Source organism: Onychostruthus taczanowskii, unplaced genomic scaffold (genome assembly GCF_017590055.1).
Source record: "Onychostruthus taczanowskii isolate IOZ18803 unplaced genomic scaffold, ASM1759005v1 scaffold84, whole genome shotgun sequence".
Classification (NCBI taxonomy): domain Eukaryota; kingdom Metazoa; phylum Chordata; class Aves; order Passeriformes; family Passeridae; genus Onychostruthus; species Onychostruthus taczanowskii.
Genome location: NW_024506332.1, coordinates 1827855 through 1847384, shown reverse-complemented (window position 1 = coordinate 1847384; position 19530 = coordinate 1827855). Strand labels below are relative to the sequence as shown.

The window sequence follows — 19530 nt, the reverse complement described above, 5'->3', positions numbered from 1 at the left end:
CTCCATTCCTCATTCACCCCATCCCAGATCTGCCCCTGGATGGAAAGCTGCTCCCCTCCACCCCAAGCTATTCCTTGGAGCTTTAGGAGGGGAGGAGAAGCCCCCCTGGGACGTGCCACCCCCTGCGGCCCCGCAGAACCCCCGGGGAGCAGCAAACAGCCCCGGCCGGGCTCTGCCCCCACGCTCTGCTCATCTGTCAGCAAAAGCTTGGGAAGAACTGGGAATTATTCAGGAGCCCTGCTCCAGTGCCCTGTGAACAACATCCTTTTCATATCTGCAGCATGATAAAATCACTTGTTACTGCACTGCTGCCTGAGTCATCCTCTGGCAGCGTTATTAACCCCGCGCTCACAGCCTGCTCGGGGACTCGGAGCCCTTTTGTTCCAAGACTTGGAGATTTATTTGTCAAGTCTGACAGCTCTGATCTCCTCTTGCAGGGAACAGCAGTGCCTGAACAGGAATTTATGAAATCATGAGCTGCAGGAAATAGCCAAAATCACAGCGAGGGTTGATTTGGAAACGAGGAGGAGATAAACAACATGGAGATAATAATCTGCATTTCCATAAGAAAAGGCTCACTAAAAAGATCTGAAAGCATCCAGGAACAGGGCAGTGACAGATCTCACGTGTGCTTAACATGTGGTTTATAGAGTTTTAAGAAGATATAACAACATTTAAACTCCATCCAGGCATCTTTCATTCTGGATCTTGAGAAATCAACAGGTACAAATGAGACACACTCAGTGTAAAAATGAGATTGTCTTTGCTCTTGCCCACGTGCCAAGATGAGCGGTGTTACCTTAAATACACAAGCTTAGAAAACAAGCCCTGCATGCCATTAACATTATCAGGCCTCATCAGGGCAGTGCTGTGACATTTTAAAGCCGTTTTTCATCACAAAACTCCATCATCTCTTGCGAGAAACACAACCCGTGGGCACAGGCAGCACGTTCACCATCAGGACCTCACCAAACACAAATAAAGCCATTGATCAGAGCCTGCCCACCCCAAATCCCAGGAGTGCCACACTCTGGGTGCCCTCAGCCAGCATTTGGGGGACGCTGAGTATAAACCACAAAGGACAGAAATCACAGCCAGCCCCCTCTGCTGTGAAGTTTTGTGTCTTATAAAACCAGGAACGAAATACACAGGTCTTGGGATTTACGGACACCCAGAACCGGCTCTAGCACTGGGCTGGATGTTAAACCTGATCCCAGTGCCCACCCTGAGCCAGCCCTGGGGGTCCCCCGGGCACCCCCAGCCCCAGCAGGAGCTGCTCTGTCCCTGCGAGGAGAAGAAAGCAGAGACGAGCCCACCTTTGCCAAAGCCCAGCCCTCAGCCCATCCACCCTCCTTCACCAGGAGGGGAGCAGGAGCGGGTAAAAAGTGCAGAAGCACCACCCAGGCTGTGCTTGCTGGGCTCTTAATTCGGTAAATAAATAAATTAACTCCGTGGGGATTAAAGGCTCCGTGTGCTGGGGAGGGATCCCCAGGCACAGCTGGCCTCAGACCCTCAGCTCAAACCCCCCTGCTGCCCCTCTGGCAGCATTAAAAGGGGTTTGAAAACTCCGGAGTTCCAAATTCGGCCCTTTTTATGGTTTTGGCGAGTCTTAACTACACAAACAGGGGATGTGTGTCCTAAGGGGAGAAGCAGCAGTGCAATAATAGCCCGAGATCTGGTGGAATACTCTGTTAATTAGGCTGAGCTCAGCCCCAAAAGGCACATCCTGTCTTGTTTTTTGAGGGCTAATTAAGAATAATATCGAAGGGGAGGGGGGGAAAAAAAAATCCCCACGAAATCCCCGTGTCTGAATTAAGCAGGAGAAGGGGCTCTGCTGCAGGGGCTCTCGCAGGGCTGAGAGGATTTTCCATTCTGGCCACCTCCCCCTTGGTCTGCTTTTTAACTAATGCGCACTGGGTGGTGAACATTTAACAAGTTTTCCTCGTGGTGGTGTAAAATCTGGCCATAAAATGAAGCAAAAGGGGAAAAAAGGATGCTCAGAGGTCGGGTTTGCCAAGCACTCTCTGGTCAGAGGTTCAATTCAAGAAAATTCGGAACCAGCTTTGAAAAAAACCCAAACGAAACCCCAGAAAGTCCAACCAAGCAACAATTCATGGTCAGGTACCCCCAATATTCCCAGTGCTGGAATGTGAATCCCAAAGCCTGGAGTTTGCAGTGTTTGGCAGAGGTGAGGAGCAGCCTTTTGGGTTTGTCAGAGCACATTAAATCCCTTTTCCCTCTGGAGTCAAACACCACAAGCACGATGGGCAGCAACGGTTTCAGTGGATAAATCCCATTTGGAATTCCAGGGTGGAGGTGGCAATTCCCTGTGGGGGAATTTCTCCATCAGCACAGCACAAGGAACAGGACAAATGCAGCAAAATCATCACTAATCCAAGGGATTTCCAGGGCTGAGGGACACCCTCTGAGCAGAGATGAAAGATTCCTTTGTCACTGTCATATTCTCTGGAAAAATCCCTTCACCAGGATTTCTCTCCTGGGAAGCTGAGAAGCCTCAGAGAAAAAATGTAAACAATAATTATCTGATTGTTTCTCCTGTGTTTTGCTGCTTTGGAATGTGCTAGGTGATTGTTTCATTGGTTGCATGTGAATTATTTTGACTTATTGGCCAATTACAGCCAAGCTGTGTCGGGACTCTGGAAAAAGTCACAAGTTTTCATTGTTATCTTTTTAGCCTTTTGTTTGTATGCTTCCTGTATTCTTTAGTATAGTTTAGTATAGTATTTTTTAATATAATATAATATAATAAAATAATAAATTAGCCTTCTAAGAACACAGAGTCAGATTCATCATTCCTCCTTCGTCCTGGGGACCCCGCAAATACCACATTCCCTGTCTGGAATTGCACAGCCAGGATGCAGCAAATCCTTGGCAAACCCAGCAGTGCCTGGCTCTGGAGTCCAGCCACGAATTCAAGGTTGTGGAGAACTTTTCATTCCCCACGTGCTCCCCTGTCACGCTCGGGAATGCACAACACAACACCCCACAGGGAAAAGGGACAAAAGGAGCAGGAGGGAAGTAGCAAAAGGAGGAAAAAAAACCACATTCAGCAATCCTTAATGAGGTCCTGCTGGTCTCTGGCTGGAGCTTCTGAGAGCAAGGCACAGAAATTCTACATAATTACAAGAAAAATCCTCATACAAACTGGGATCCAGTCTGGTTTTTAAGGCAACAATGGACTGTTCCTTTTGTGAGTGACTGCGATGTCAAAGAGTGACTGAGTAACAAATCTCTTCCTCGTTTTTATCCCATTTCTGTTTGAAACCCTGGAATTTAAATCAGTTTTGTTTGGAATAGATACAGCCTTACTCTTGCCTGCTCTCTCTTTGGCTCAAGAGCGGGACTTTTCACCTGGGCACAGCTCTGCCTGGCAGTGGCATCGTCAGGGGAGTGAGAAAAGTGCTTTTTGAGGAAAAAAAACCATAAAAAGGAGGCCAGAGAGGAGCCTGATGGCGGCTGCTGGCCGTGTCTGGATAGCCTTGTCCCCAGCCTTAAGCAGAGCTTTGTGCTCCAGAGGCAGGAGAGGAGCTGGGGGTGCCAAACCTGACCAAAAAGCAGAAGTGCCCCCTGCCCCTGCCCTTTGCGCGAGCCTGCCGGGCCATTCCTGCCTGCAAACACCGATTTTGGGAGCTGCAGCCCCGGGCAGGGACCTGCTCTGCCCTCTGCCCTGCCCACGGGAGCTGCAGCTGAGCCTGGGCCAGGACTGTGCTTCATAAAACACAAACTGGTTAATAAAACACAAACTGAGCCGGGGGAATGGGCTTATTCCAGGGGAGGAATAAATTCCAGGATAAATTCACCTTGTCCCCGCTGCAGGACGAGATCCCTGGAGCTGCACCTGAAGCTCCTGGCATTCCCTTTCCCCTGGACAGCAGTCATTCCCTTTTCCCTCTCATTCCCTTTCCCTGTCCCCTGGAACAGCAGTTATTCCCTTTCCTCTCTCATTCCCTTTCCCCTGTCATTCCCTTTTCCCTGTCATTCCCATTTCCCTGTCCCTGGACAGTAGTAATTCTCTTTTCTCTCTCGTTCCTTTTCCCTGTAATTCCCTCTCCCCTGTTGTTCCCTTTCCCTGTCCCCTGGACAGCAGTTATTCCCTTTTCCCTGTTATTCCCTTTCCCCTGTCATTCCCTTTTCCCTGTCATTCCCTTTCCCTGTCCCCTGGACAGCAGTTATTCCCTTTTCCCTCTCATTCCCTTTCCCTGTCCCCTGGACAGCAGTTATTCCCTTTTCCCTGTCATTCCCATTCCCCTGTCATTCCCTTTTCCCTCTCATTCCCTTTTCCCTCTCATTCCCTTTCCCCTGTCATTCCCTTTCCCTGTCCCCTGGACAGCAGTTATTCCCTTTTCCCTCTCATTCCCTTTCCCTGTCCCCTGGACAGCAGTTATTCCCTTTTCCCTGTCATTCCCATTCCCCTGTTGTTCCCATTTCCCTGTCCCCTGGACAGCAGTCACACTGCCAGCACTTTTTATCTCTTGTTAAAAGCAATATAAAAATTTTATCTCTTCCTCTGTAGCCACATAAACAGGGAAAGCAAAACACAGCCGCCCTGGGGAGAATTTGGATGGCCTGGCCCTGTTTGTTTCCTAAACCTCCCTTTTTATGGCCCCTGCATTGTCCCTGTGAAATATCACCTGTGCTGGTGGCTGTAAACCCCGCTGCTGCCGGGACAGCAGTCAGGGGACAGGGACAGCACGATTGCTGCCTTTAATATTCATTAGTGCCACACTGAGGCACGTCGAGGTGGTTTTTGCTGCCTCCTGGCCAGCCCGGAGGCACCTGGAACAAAACAATCCTGGAACGATCCGGCTCTGGGGCCGGCATGGCCCCAAACCTAAACCCCAAACCCTGCGGGTCCAGGGCTCGGCACAAGGAGAATCCCGGCAGGGAAAATGAGCAGCAAAGTTTAGCCTGGCACGGAAAGTTGCTAAAATGATAATTACAGGAAACAAAAATCCCACTGCCTCTCAAAGGAACAGATGATTCAGCCGCATTTAGCTGCTTTGGGGGAAAATACCGGCTGGTGGGGTCCCGTTCCCACAAACGCGCCCATCGGCACCTCCAGTCCGCCCAGTACAGCAGCTCCAGTCTGCCCAGTACAGCACTCCCAGTCTGCCCAGTACAACATTCCCAGTCTGCCCAGTACAGCACCCCCAGCTTGCCCAGTACAGCACGCCCAGTCTGCCCAGTTCAGCACCCCCAGTCTGCCCAGTACAGCACCCCCAGCCTGCCCAGTACAGCAGCTCCAGTCTGCCCAGTTCAGCAGCCCCAGCCTGCCCAGTACAGCACCCCCAGCCTGCCCAGTTCAGCGCTCCCAGTCTGCCCAGTTCAGCACGCCCAGTCTGCCCAGCACAGCACCCCCAGTCTGCCCAGTACAGCACCCCCGGTCTGCCCAGTACAGCACTCCCAGCCTGCCCAGTACAGCACCCCCAGCCTGCCCAGTTCAGCAGCTCCAGCCTGCCCAGTTCAGCAGCTCCCAGCACTCCCAGTTTGCCCAGTTCAGCAGCTCCCAGTTGCTCTGAGCCTCCCTCGCTCAGGATCATCCCCTCCACCCCACGGAGCCCCACACCTGGCTCAGGGGAGCTCAGGAGCTCCCAGGGAGAGCCGGGACAATTACCGGGACAACAATTAACAGGACAACAATTATCGGGATAACGACCCCGAGCCACCAGCCCGCCCCACCAAAGGCAAAAATCCCATTTTGGGGAAGGCTGCGGGGCTCCCTGCAGGGCTCTGACTGATGGCACCGTAATTCGCTGTCACCTCCACGTTTCCCACTTCACGGATTTCCAAATGACACCGGAATTGTGTTGTTTGCACTTTTAATCTTGTAAAAACCTCTCCGGCAGCCACACGCGTTCCACGGGGGAGGATTCCTAATTTATGTAAAGTATTACAGAAAATGATCTATATGACAGTTTGGTGTAAAATGCTAAATGCAAGTCATTACTCACTGAAGATAATTTGAGAGTATTGTGTCAGGGGAGACATTAGATTGCAGAGGATAAAAAGTTGGAATAGGTATTCACATATTTATCCACATTTGCATAATCAACTGCAGGAGGTGGTGGCTGTTCTCCTGGGCCCAGCTAACACACAATGAACTCAACGGCACTTGGGAAACTTTCCATTATTTCCCAAACTATCCACACAATTCCTGGGTTGTGTTGGGGTTTTTTTTGTTTGTTTTTCTTTTTTTGTTTGGTTTTTGTGGTTTGTGGTTTTTTTCTTTTTTCTTTTTTTTTTTTTTTTTTTCATTACTCACTGAAGATAATTTGAGAGTATTGTGTCAGGGGAGACATTAGATTGCAGAGGATAAAAAGTTGGAATAGGTATTCACATATTTATCCACATTTGCATAATCAACTGCAGGAGGTGGTGGCTGTTCTCCTGGGCCCAGCTAACACACAATGAACTCAACGGCACTTGGGAAACTTTCCATTATTTCCCAAACTATCCACGCAATTCCTGGGTTGTGTTGGGTTTTTTTGTTTGTTTGTTTGTTTTTCTTTTTTTGTTTGGTTTTTGTGGTTTGTGGTTTTTTTTTGTTGTTGTTTTTTGTTTGTTTGTTTGGGTGGTTTCTGTTTGTTTGTTTTGTTTTTTGGGTTTTTTTTTTTTTTGGTGTTTATTTGGGTGGGTTTTGTTTGTTTGTTTTGTTTTTGGGGTTTCTTTTTTGGGTTTTTGGTTTTTTTTTCTTTTTCTTTTGGGTTTGTTTGTTTTCCAAAGGTAGCTGCAGTTCCTATCCCCAAAAAAAGCCGATTCCTGGATTCTGGTGGCGTTTGGAAGCAGCCAAAGCTGGTTCCAGCTGGCTGAGGGGATGGGGATGCTGCAAGGGCAGTTTGGTACCTGCTCAGTTAAACATTTCTCCAATGCTCCAGCTCTGCACTGGGAGGATTTATCACTCTCCATGTTCTCAAGGCTAATTTATTGTTTTATGATCTATATTATATTAAAGAATACTAAACTAAACTATACTAAAGAATACAGAAAGGATGCTTACAGAAGGCTAAAAGATAATAATGAAAACTCGTGACTCTCTCCAGAGTCTGACACAGCCTGGCCCTGATTGGACAAAGAGGGAAAACAATTCACATGAAACCAATGAAACAATCACCTGTGGGCAAACAATCTCCAACCACATTCCAAAGGAGCAAAACACAGGAGAAGCAAATGAGATAAAATTGTTTTCCTTTTTCTCTGAGGCTTCTCAGCTTCCCAGGAGAAAAATCCTGGGCAAAGGGATTTTTCCAGAAAATGGGAATGTGACAAGCCTTGGGCAGCCCCTCCCTGCTCCATCCCCCAGCAGACACAAAGCTCCCCGTGAGTCCTCACAGACATTTTCCCAGCTCGTGGATTCTAAAAGAACACGACAGAGGAGCTGCTCCAATGCTGCGCGCAAGAGTCGTCGTAAATTAAAAATTAAAAAGTATTCAGCAGCTCCAGAAAGAGTTCAAGCCCATCTGTTACTGTAAATTACCTTTTGTTCCTTTATCTTAATGGAACCATATGCCAGGGGCTGGGAGCTGACAGCTGAGGCTCCTCTCTGCCTGAATCCTGCTCCGGATCCACAATTAACACCCAGCTTTAATCACCGCCTCACACGCTCTGCACTGCCTGGCAGGGCTGGGGCAGAGCCCTGGGCACGATCCCCAGGTGTGGCCAGGAAAATCTGCATCTCCTGCACTCCTTCCCTGCAGCTGCCCTTGCTTTGCTGGCTCACTGTTATTTATAACAAATAATTTCCATGAATCCACAACCAGTAAAGTTCATTTGGAGTTCCTGAAGTTTCTGTGACATCCCCCAAATGAACCTGTGCTGGATTTGTGGAGCTCCAGCAGCTCATGGGGACCAAGGAGCATTTTCCCAATTAACTGAGATGTAATAAATAAAAATTCCCACTGGGTGGGTGGGGAACCCCTTGCTTTGCTGGCTCACTGTCATTTATAATATAATTTCCATGAATCCATTGTGATTAAAGTTCATTTGGAGTTCCTGAAGTTTCTGTGACATCCCCCAATGAACCTGTGCTGGATTCATGAAGTTCCACCAGCTCACCAGGACCAGAGTGTTTTCCCAATTAACTGAGATGTAATAAATAAAAATTCCTGTTGGATAGGTGAGGAACCCCTTTTTTTTTTTTTTTCTAGCTCACTGTCATTTATAATACAATTTCCATGAATCCACAGTGATGAAAGTTAATTTGGAGTCTGTGAAGTTTCTGTGACATCTCCAATGAACCTGTGCTGGATTTGTGGAGCTCCAGCAGCTCATGGGGACCAAGGAGCATTTTCCCAATTAACTGAGATGTAATAAATTAAAAATTCCAATTGGATAGGTGGGGAATTCCTTGTTTTTCTGGCTCACTGTTATTTATAACAATTTCATGAATCCACAACAATTAAAGTTGTAGATTCACGAAGTTAAGGTTCGTTTGGAACTGAAGTTTCTGTTCATTGAAGTTTCTGTGGCATCCCCCAATGAACATGGATTTGTGAAGCTCCGGCAGCTCATGAGGACAACAGGGTGGTTTTCCCAATTAACTGAGATGTAATAAATTAGAAATTCCCACTGGGTGGGTGGGAACAGCACACACCTGACCCCCCTGGAGAGGCACAGATGGGAAAGCTCAGCCTGGCTGGAGAGGAGACCCTGCACCAACCCGGAGAAACGGCAGGATCTGGGCACAGCCAAGGAATTCCAGCATCCCCCTCAGCTCTGACCCCCAGAACCACACACCAGGCCTGGGTTTAAGAAATAAAATCTAAAAAAACCTTCAAAAGAAACCCGGGGGGTTTGACAATCTCGCTGTTTTGCTCCTTTTCTGTTTAAAATCCCTCTCAGGAGACACAAAGATGGGCTTAGCCCAAGCTGATCCCAGCATTTTCCTCCTTGAGGATGAGCCTCAATCCTGGAGTGTTAAAGGCTGGAAATGAGGGGTTGATAAGGACAGCAAAGCGCATCTCCCTCCCTCCCTCCCTCCCTCCCTCCCTAATCTCCCACCAGGGTTTGTCTGGTCACAGCCCAGCCAGGCTGGGGGATCCAGCCCCAGCACAGCTGCTGAAATCTGCCGGAATTGGGAAATTGTCCCTCGCCGTCCCCTCCCCACCCTGGCCTGTTTCCAGCCATTATTCACCCTCAAAATGTGACATTTCCCAGCCTTAATAGCACCAAAAATGTCCTGTTTCCAGGCATTATTTGCCCTCAAAATGTGACATTGCCCAGCCTTAACGAGCCAACAGTGTTACAGGAGTAAAAAAAAATCAATTTATGTGCAGCCACCCTCAAACCCAAACAAAAGAAAAAGACAAAAAAACCCCAAAAGCCACCAAACCAAACAAAAACCTCAAACCCAAAACCTGGGATGAGGATTTACCCCAAGACCTGGGATGAGGATTTATCCCAAACCCAGGATGAGGATTTATCCCAAAACCTGGGATGAGGATTTATCCCAAACCTTGGGATGAGGATTTATCCCAAAATCTAGGATGAGGATTTATCCCAAAACCTGGGATGAGGATTTACCCCAATCATCAGAACCTTCCTAGAGCCTGAACAAACAATTTAAAACCAAAATAAAATAAAATTTTGAATAAAAATTAAAATAAAATAAAATAAAAATTTGAATAAAAAATAAAATAAAATAAAAATTAAATTTAAATTTAATTAAAATGAAAATTAGCCCTCCCCTCCTGTGGGGAACACAAATCCTCCTTTCCTGGGTCAGGCAGAGCCTGGCAGGGATGAGCAGAGCCCTTGCTGCAGCTCCCCAATTTCCCAATTTCCATCTTCCTCCCCGGGGCTCTGGGGGTGCCAGGGGCTTTGGGGCATTCCCTGAGCCAGCCCTGCAGCCTCTCCCCAGGGCAGCAGCGAGTTCTCCTAAAAGGGAGATTCCAGCTCAAAACAGGGAAAGGATTTTTGGCAGAACTGGTGAAAGTTCCCGCAGGAAAATGGAAATATCCCAGGCTGGGCACTTTGGAAAGGGAAATAATCCCCCAAAGTGCTGCTGTCCTGCCCAAAATCCCCTCTGGGAGCAGCCAGAGCTGCACATCCCCACAGCCAGGAAGGGACGGCTGCATCCACACCTCTCCTGTTCATTAATAATAATGATAATTAATAATAACCTGCTTCTCCAGCGACATCCAGGCTGGAAAGGATGGAAGGAAACGTGAGGAGGAACTCTGGGTGTCCACCCTCGGTGTCACCTCCACCACAGAAATTATCAGCTCTGTAATTTTTTGAAACATTTTACTATTAAAGCCTGAAATGTATTCAGAGCACCAAATGACACCTCCACTAAATGTGCTTTTCCAGCCCCTAGCCAAGTTTAAAAATAAACTTTGCATCTGTTAGCATTCTATTTCTGCATAAAAGAGAGCAGAACAAATCCTTGTAATTTTAAAGATAAAATACTCCACTGAAGATAATGCCACTGCACCACTGCTGGAAAACTTCACAGCAGCCAAGGCTCCGTGCTGTAAACCCTTTTATGAGGCTTTAGTGCTTGGAAATGAAATTGTAAATGGGGAAGCGAAGATTGCTTTGATTTAGGAAATTGTTGCCATTAAAGAGTTTACAAAGAACCTGGTGCTGTCCCCGAGGTGTCGGGGGAAGAGCTCCCAGCTCCTCGTGAAAATTGTTGGTATTCCAGGGCTGCTGCTCGGTGCAGAGGGAAAAATCCTGAGCAGTCCTGGTGAGCCAGGAGAGAGGGACAGAGAGAGCTCAGCTTGGTCCAAGAGAGGGAAAGGGGAAAGGGAATGGAAAAGGGGAAAAGGGAAGGGAAGAGGAAAAGGGAAGGGAAAATGGAAGGAAACGCAAACCCAGCAGCTCCTCCCAGGCTTTGCCAGGAGCAAACCCTGAGGAAAATGAAACTCCTGATCCCACGGGAGCCATCCCAAAGCCATCCAGGGGTCTCAGCAGTTTGGGGCAGCCCCTGCCCTCTGCACAGCCCCAGACTCCAATTCCATCCTTGCTCAGCTCCACTGGAGGGAAATTCAGAGCTCTGCCCGGCTCAGGGCAGAATTCCTGCCTGGATTGGTCCCACCTTGCCAGAATTGCACCCCCACCTCACAGCAGCACCTGGAACAGCTGGGTCTGCACCTGGAGAGAAAGGAATCAACTGGATGGAGATTTCTGGAACCACTTGGGGGTCCTGACCCTGCCCAGACCATTTTACAGACACTGGATCTTCACAGCTGCCAGCAAATCCGATTTCTGAGAGGAACAGAGGATTTGTCTTTCCCAACAAGCTGTGGGTCTGCTGGTGGATAAAACCAGCACTGGGAGAGAAAAGAAACAATGGGGAGGATTCCACTGATTGACGAATGGAAAAAGATCTTTGCTTTTACAAATAAACTTTAGGGTTGCTCATAAATGAAACTGGACATCAAAAGATGAAAGAAACAATGGGGAAAACCCCTAAATTCCATAAGAATTAAAAATTAAAAGGGAGGATTGTACATTAGAGGGGAATCTTTGGTATCAGGTGTTCTGGGGAGTCTGAACCTCTCAGAAATGGGGAAAGAGAGAAGGGAAATGCAGCCAGGAAACTGGGATAAAAGGAAGGCTGCATCCTCCAAAAATCTGAGAGACCCCAGGGGATGCCCCACAGTCTCTCCCTTTACTGGAATAAAGTAAAAGGACTCCTCTGTCTCCTTTTTGGACACAAACCTCTGATGTTTGTGGATTAATTTTCCTGACATTACCAACAAATTGAGAGCAAAGCCAACATTCAGCCTTGCCAGAGCCCCCAGGAAGCCTCAGATTCCAGGGACCCCTCATGGGGCTGAGACCCAGAGCTCCCCCAAACCCTCCACAGCAGGAGCTGCTGCCCTGGGGACAAATGGGATGGTGACTGTCCCCCCTGCCACCCCAGAGTGCCACTGCTGCTGCCACCCCTGACCGCCAGCCCTCCCAGCCCCAGGTGGAACAGGGAAATGCAGCTTGGGGTTTGGGAACACTGGGGTATGGAACAGGGAAAATGCACTTTGGGGTTTGGGAACATTGGCGTTTGGGAACAGGGAAAATGCACTTTGGGGTTTGGGAACATTGGCGTTTGGGAACAGGGAAAATGCACTTTGGGGTTTGGGAACATTGGCGTTTGGGAACAGGGAAAATGCACTTTGGGGTTTGGGAACATTGGCGTTTGGGAACAGGGAAAATGCACTTTGGGGTTTGGGAACATTGGCGTTTGGGAACAGGGAAAATGCACTTTGGGGTTTGGGAACATTGGCGTTTGGGAACAGGGAAAATGCACTTTGGGGTTTGGGAACATTGGAGTTTGGGAACAGGGAAAATGCAAATACACTTTGGGGTTTGGGAACGTTGGGGTTTGGAACAGGGAAAATGCAAATGCAATTTGGGGTTTGGGAACATTGGGCTTTGGAAACAGGGAAACACAGTTTGGGGTTTGGGAATATTGAGATTTAGGAACAGGGAAATGCAGCTCGGGGTTTGGGAACAGGGAAATGCACTTTGAGAACAGGGAAATGCAGTTTAGGAAGAGGGAAATGCAGTTTGGGAACAGGGAAATGCAGTTTGGGGTTTGGGAACATCGAGATTTAGGAACAGGGAAATGCAGCTCGGGATTTGGGAACAGGGAAATGCAGTTTAGGAAGAGGGAAATGCAGTTTGGGAACAGGGAAATGCAGTTTAGGAAGAGGGAAATGCAGTTTGGGAACAGGGAAATGCAGTTTGGGGTTCCCCCCTGTCCCCCCCTAGCCACAGGGAACTGCAGCTCGGGATTTGGGAACAGGGAAATGCAGTTTAGGAAGAGGGAAATGCAGTTTGGGAACAGGGAAATGCAGTTTGGGGTTCCCCCCTGCCCCCCCCCAGCCCTGCTGCTCCTCAGAGCCCACCCTGGGGTGCCCCAGGGGAAGCTGCAGTGAAACCCACGCTGGGTTAGACACAAACCCCCCACGAGGGATGTTTTTATCAGCAAATTCTTTCCCACCGACTCTGGAATTTCCCCCTCATTTGATCCTTTAATATTAAAGATGCTTTTGTGCCTCAAAGGTGTAAAATCAAGGACTTTGTTTGCAAAGCCTCCCTGCCAGGACTCTGATCCAGGCGTTCAGAGCAGGAGGAAATTTCAGTGCTTCAAGCAGGTTGTTATTTTTTTTTAATATCACCATCCATTAGCAGAGCTCTGAGACCTAAATATTGATTGCCTTTTGACATGTTATTGATCACCACTGTTTCACACAATTTATTCCCACGGACATTATTCAACTTTAAATGGAGTACAATAATTATTTCAATTATTTAGAATGGAATTATTAGTTAAATTACAAGCAGCGGCAATGTAAATTGTTATGAATAAATAACAATTTGGGAGGTCAACAAGTGTCTTAATTGCTTTTAATTTGTACGTGCCAAATATCCTCTCGGAGTACTGAGAAGAAAATGGATCCAGATCCAGAGGTGAATTTTCAGAGCAGATGTTACCAGGGCAGCTTTTCACTGTCCAGACCCAATCTCATCTTGAATTAAGTAATTGGCTCCTGGGCCAGATAACAGGGGCCTGGACAAGCACTCGATTTTCCCTTTTATCTTCTTTAAGGACAATAATTTGTTCTGCATTCAGAGCTGTGTTCCTCCCACGGCATCACTGCTTTGAACGGGGAGAGAGGGAGAAAAAAATCACAACAAACCCAAGAGTGCAGGGCCCAGAGCAGCTGCAGGAATTGGCATTTCCAGGGCTGAGCTCTGAAAGGTTTTGCTCCCTCTGACCATCAATAATTGCTCGGTTCTGGCCCAGCAGCTTTAACCTGAAAATCACCTGGCCCAGGGCTGGTGTGTGCAGAGGCTTTTTTTGTCTTTTACTGACACAAAGCCCAGCCCTGGCACAGCTCCGGGTGGTCCCTCCAGCGCTCTGCCTGCCCCTGACAAACACCCTGTGAAAACACGGCCACAAATCACCAAATTGCCATTTCCTGCGGGTTTTACTGCCAGAGCTCCCCACGTTCCTCAGGACACCTTCCAGGTTAAACAAAGAGCGAAAAAACAAAGAGCTTGCAGAAACTCGGCACCCATAAAACATTTTAACTGAGCACTCATTTAAACGCAACCTTTGGCACCCCCAGCTCGCAGCAGAGGCAGATTTAGCCCAGCTGCAGATTCGCCTGGCTCTCATTCATCCAGGCCAGCCCTTGCCTGCTCGAAGTGTTTAAAGCCAGACCCAAACCCAGGCTCAGCCCAAAGCTTCAGTGCTCCTTCTGTGTGAAAAACGCCAGTCGCTTGGTTTTAAAAAGGCACGAGTTTTTCAGCAATATTCTTTCTAAGTCTGTTATTATATATCTATATTATATTATATTTACTATATTTTTTATTTTATTTGTTATATTATATTTATTATATTATATTTAATATCCTTTTAAAAACATGAAGTCAGATTCAATCATTCCTCCTTCATCCTGGGGACCCCACAAATACCACAACATTATTATTATTATTACTATTATTATTATTATTATTATCATTATCATTATCATCATAATTATCATCCTCATTATCATTATTATTAATTAACAAGTGGATATTATCAATTTATTATTTTTATAAATTTTTATTTTAATTTTTATTTTATTTTTATTATTTCCTCCCGAGCACTCAGAGGATTTTTATCCCCAATTGTCTGTGAGGAGAGGGCCCGTTCCGAGCTGGTTTTGGAGGATTCCGTGCCCGGGGTCTGCCTCGGAGGGGTTTGGACACTGCTGCACACGGCAGGGCTCCAGCCTGGGATGCTGCAGGGCCCGCGGTGGCAGGGGGTGACATTCCCCCCGCGGTGGCAGGGGGTGACATTCCCACACGGGGTGACATTCCCACCCGCGGTGGCAGTTGGTGACATTCCCATTCCCACCCGCGGTGGCAGGGGGTGACATTCCCACACGGGGTGGCAGTTGGTGACATTCCCACACGGGGTGACATTCCCACCCGCGGTGGCAGGGGGTGACATTCCCACCCGCCGTGGCAGGGGGTGACATTCCCACACGGGGTGACATTCCCACACGGGGTGGCAGTTGGTGACATTCCCACACGGGGTGACATTCCCACCCTCGGTGGCAGTTGGTGACATTCCCATTCCCACCCGCGGCGGCAGAGCCAGGGCAGGCGCGGCACGGGGACAGGGACAGTGATGTCCTGTCAGGGAGGGCTGCGGGGCAGAGCTGGTGGCTGATGGGACGCACTAACAGCACTAATCCAGCGGAAAAAACCTCAATTCACATGCAATTAAATCACTCTTTAAAGGGAAAAAAAAAAACCCCAGCAGGACAACCGTGAGCGAACTCTGGAGTCCCGTTCGTACCTCGGAGATCCAGCCCCGAACCTGCCCCTGCCCACCCAGGGGGAACTCACCGCGGATATTCCCAGAGATTTCATTTAAAAAATGAGAAAACACCAAAAACCTCCCTGTGCTGCTCAGACCCTCCTTGTGCCCTGAGCACAGAGCCTCAGCCCAGCCCAGGCTCCCTTGGCTGGCACTTCCCCTGTTCCAGAGTCCCTGCTTTGGGGTTTTTCCTGATGGGTTTTCCTGATCCAAAATTCCTGGTTTGCTGTTTTTTCCTGCCAGTTTTCCTGTTCCAGAGTCCCTGGTTTGGGGTTTTTCCTGATGGGTTTTCCTGTTTCAGAGTCCCTGGTTTTGGTTTTTTCCCTGTTCCAGAGTCCCTGGGTTTGGTTTACCCCTGTTCCAGAGTCCCTGTTCTGGGTTTTTTTCCTGCCAGGATTTCCTGGTCTGGAGTCCACAGTTGTTGGGTTTTTTTCCTGCTGAGTTTTCCTGATCCAAAATTCCTGGTTTGGGGTTTTTTCCTGCCAGTTTTCCTGTTCCAGAGTCCCTGGTTTGGGTTTTTTCTGTCAGGATTTCCTGTTCCAAAATTCCTGGTTTGCTGTTTTTTCCTGCCAGTTTTCCTGTTCCAGAGTCTGTGTTTTAGTTTTTCCCCTGTTCCATAGTCCCTGTTCTGGGTTTTTTTCCTGCCAGGATTTCCTGGTCTGGAGTCCACAGCTGTTGGATTTTTTTCCTGCCAGTTTTCCTGTTTCAGAGTCCCTGGTTTGGGTTTTTTCCTGTTCCAGAGTCCCTGGGTTTGGTTTTAACCTGTTCCAGAGTCCCTGGGTTTGGGTTTTTCCTTGTTCCAGAGTTCCTGGGTTTGGGTTTTGGTTTTTTCCCTATTCCAGAGCCCCTGTTTTGGTTTTTTCCCTGTTCCAGAGTCCCTGGGTTTGGGTTTTTCCTTGTTCCAGAGTTCCTGGGTTTGGGTTTTGGTTTTTTCCCTATTCCAGAGCCCCTGTTTTGGTTTTTTCCCTGTTCCAGAGTCCCTGGGTTTGGTTTACCCCTGTTCCAGAGTCCCTGTTCTGGGTTTTTTTCCTGCCAGGATTTCCTGGTCTGGAGTCCACAGTTGTTGGGTTTTTTTCCTGTTGAGTTTTCCTGTTCCAGAGTCCCTGGTTTGGGTTTTTTCCTGTCAGGATTTCCTGTTCCATAATCCCTGGTTTGGCGTTTTTTCCTGCCAGTTTTCCTGTTCCAGAGTCCCTGGTTTAGTTTTTTCCCTGTTCCAGAGTCCCTGTTTTGGGAGTTTTCCTGTTCCAGAGTCCCTGGTTTGGGTTTTTTCCTGTCAGGATTTCCTGTTCCATAATCCCTGGTTTGGCGTTTTTTCCTGCCAGTTTTCCTGTTCCAGAGTCCCTGGTTTAGTTTTTTCCCTGTTCCAGAGTCCCTGTTTTGGGTTTTTTCCTGTTCCAGAGTCCCTGGTTTGTTTTTTTCCCTGTTCCAGAGTCCCTAATTTTGGTTTTTTCCTGTTCCAGAGTCCCTGGAATTGTTTTCTTTCCTGTTCCAGAGTCCCTGGTTTGGGTTTTTCCTGTTCCAGAGTCCCTAATTTTGTTTTTTTTTCCTGTTCCAGAGTCCCTGGGTTTGGGTTTTGGTTTTTTCCCTGTTCCAGAGTCCCCATTTTGGGTTTTTCCTGTTCCAGAGTCCCTGGTTTGGTTTTTTCCCTGTTCCAGAGTGCCTAATTTTGTTTTTTTCCCTGTTCCAGAGTCCCCGTTTTGGGTTTTTCCTGTTTGTTGGGATTTGCTGCCAGCCCCAGGAGGGTTCTGGGGAGCCCCTGAGGCTCTCAGGCTGAGGGTAAAAGGGGAAGTCACACCCCAGGGCCCTTTACCCCAAAGTTTCCCTCATTCCTGAGGCTGTGGCCAGGAATTCTTATCCCAAAGGACAGGGAATTTGGGCAGCAATGTTTTGGGGTCACAAACCCAGGCCCAGTCCCCCAAAGGAGGAGACTCCCAGTCCCCCCAAACCCCTCACTCCCATTTCAGGAAAATCCTGCAGCCAGCACAGGAAATCTGATTTTAGGGCTTTCAGGAGAGCTCTGGGAACGGGCAGATCCACCAGGAACAGGGCCTGGAATAATCCAAATAAAGATTCCTGATGCTTTTCCCCCCAATCCCGAGCACTCAGGTGCTCTTGGATGGCCAAGGAAGGGCTCTGCTCACCCCAAAGTTCTGGGTTTGGTCTTTTTTATCCACAAAAAGCACGAAATGAAGCTTCTGGGGCTAATTAAAGAGAAGGTGCTGGGGTTTAGGTCCCTGGGCAGTCCCTGAGCGTGTTAATTGTCCGCACTGAGAGCCCACAAATCCACCCTGCAGCTGATGGAGGGAGCCTGCAGCAGGCTGGGTTTATTTATTTACTTATTTATTTATTATTCTGAGGGGGTGTGAACAAAGAAAACCCCAAGCTCCAGCACCTCCAGGTGAAGCAGCACTGTTGTGCCAATTATCTGAAGCCTAATTAAGCACAGAGGATCGCTGTCTGTGCAGCGTTCTGGAAACAAAAATCTGCTTTTCATCTGGCAAAGCCTCCTGGGGATAACCAAACTTCCACTCCCAAGGTCTGACCTGGGCAGGGAAGGGAGGGAAACAGGGATGCAAATCTCTGGGAAGGGAGGAAAAGAGGAATAGAAACCCCTGGGAAGGGAGAAAAAGGAGAATAGAAATCCATGGGAAGGGAGAAAAAGGAGAATAGAAATATCTGGGAAAGGAGGAAAAGAGGAATAGAAACTCCTGAGAAGGGAGGAAAATGGGAATACAGACTCCTGGGAAAGGAGGAAAAGAGGAATAAAAATCTCTTGGAAAGGATGAAAAGAGGAATACAAATCCATGGAAAGGGAGAAAAAAAGGAATAGAAATCCTTGGAAAGGGAGAAAAAGAGGAATAGAAATATCTGGGAAGGGAGAAAAATGGGAATGCAGACTCCTGGGAAAGGAGGAAAAGAGGAATAAAAGTCTCTTGGAAAGGATGAAAAGTGGAATACAAATCCATGGAAGGGGAGAAAAAGAGGAATAGAAATCCATGGGAAGGGAGAAAAAGAGGAATACAAACTCCTGGGAAGGGAGGAAAAGAGGAATAAAAATCTCTGGGGAAAGAGGAAAAGAGGACTAGAAATCCCTGGGAAAGAAGGAAAAGAATACAAACTCCTGGGAATGGAGGAAAAGAGGAATACAAACCCATGGAAAGGGAGGAAAAGAGGAATAGAAATCCCTGCAGTTCAGCACTTTCACTGCAAACCAAGAGGGAAGAGTGCAGGGCTCCATTTGTTGTGTTAATCCCCCAGTTTTAGACAAAATTCTCCTCAAACGCTCCCAAAAAGTCCCTTTTGTTCCCAGCTGAGCCCGTGGCTCTCCAGGACTAATTGGTTCTCACCAAATCTGCCACAGAAAAGCCTCTGCCACCCTCAGCCCCAACTTCAGCAGGGTTTAAAAAATCGGTAAACAGGCCTGAGGAGCCCCATGCTGCAGCTGCCATTGAGGAGAGGCCATTTCTGCACCTGCATTTTCATTTTAATGCAATTTAAGGTATTCAGCTCAAGCTGCTCCCCTGGAGATGCCCTGCACCATCCCAGCCCCTGGGTCTGCAGGGAGGGGCCGAGGTTTGGTTATTTCCTTCTCATTTAGGCTTTGATCCACTTTGCCTTCCTGGACACGGACTGAACAATTAGGAAATGAGTGAAAATCGCCTGCAGGAGGGCAGGTTTTTGTTCCTGTGGGGCTGCAGAAGTCGCTGTCACCCCTGGGAGCATCACAGGAAATCTCTGGCGGCAGCAGAGCCAGGGCTGGGCCAATTTCCCTGCCAGGATTTCCCTGGATTTTGGGGATTTTTGAAGCAGATCCCCCTCAGAGCAATCATGAAACCCAGAAATATCCTCTGCTTTTGGGGGCAGGACAAACACCAACATCCCACACCTTTCCAGGAGGTGGGGAAGGGGAAAAGGAGGAAAATCCTTCAGCTCATCCTCTGCCTTTCCCCCCTACCTCAGCCGTGGGGACATCGGCCATAAAATTGACTTTATTTTGTTTTATACCAAATGCCAGCCACTTACAGAGCTTTGCTGATTTGGGGCTATTTAACAAAAAGCTATTTAATAAAACAGCTTGCAGAGGTTTGCTGATTTGGGGCTATTTAATAAAAAGCTGACATGAACTCCCAGCAGCCTGGGGTTGTAGAGCCCAGCACGTTTCACCTCCTGCCCCCTCTGAATCCCCC

The 19530-nt window shown here is 48.1% G+C and overlaps 1 protein-coding gene across 1 annotated transcript in view; it reads right to left on the bottom strand.

Moving 5' to 3' along the window:
- UNC5D (unc-5 netrin receptor D) overlaps positions 1 to 19315 on the bottom strand; it is an 85072-nt gene extending 65757 nt beyond the window's left edge. Inside the window, exon 1 of the mRNA XM_041424735.1 lies at positions 19299 to 19315. Within this exon, the coding sequence (XP_041280669.1) occupies positions 19299 to 19315 (17 nt within the window). The remainder of the gene's footprint in view (positions 1 to 19298) is intronic.
- Positions 19316 to 19530: the final 215 nt, after the last annotated feature.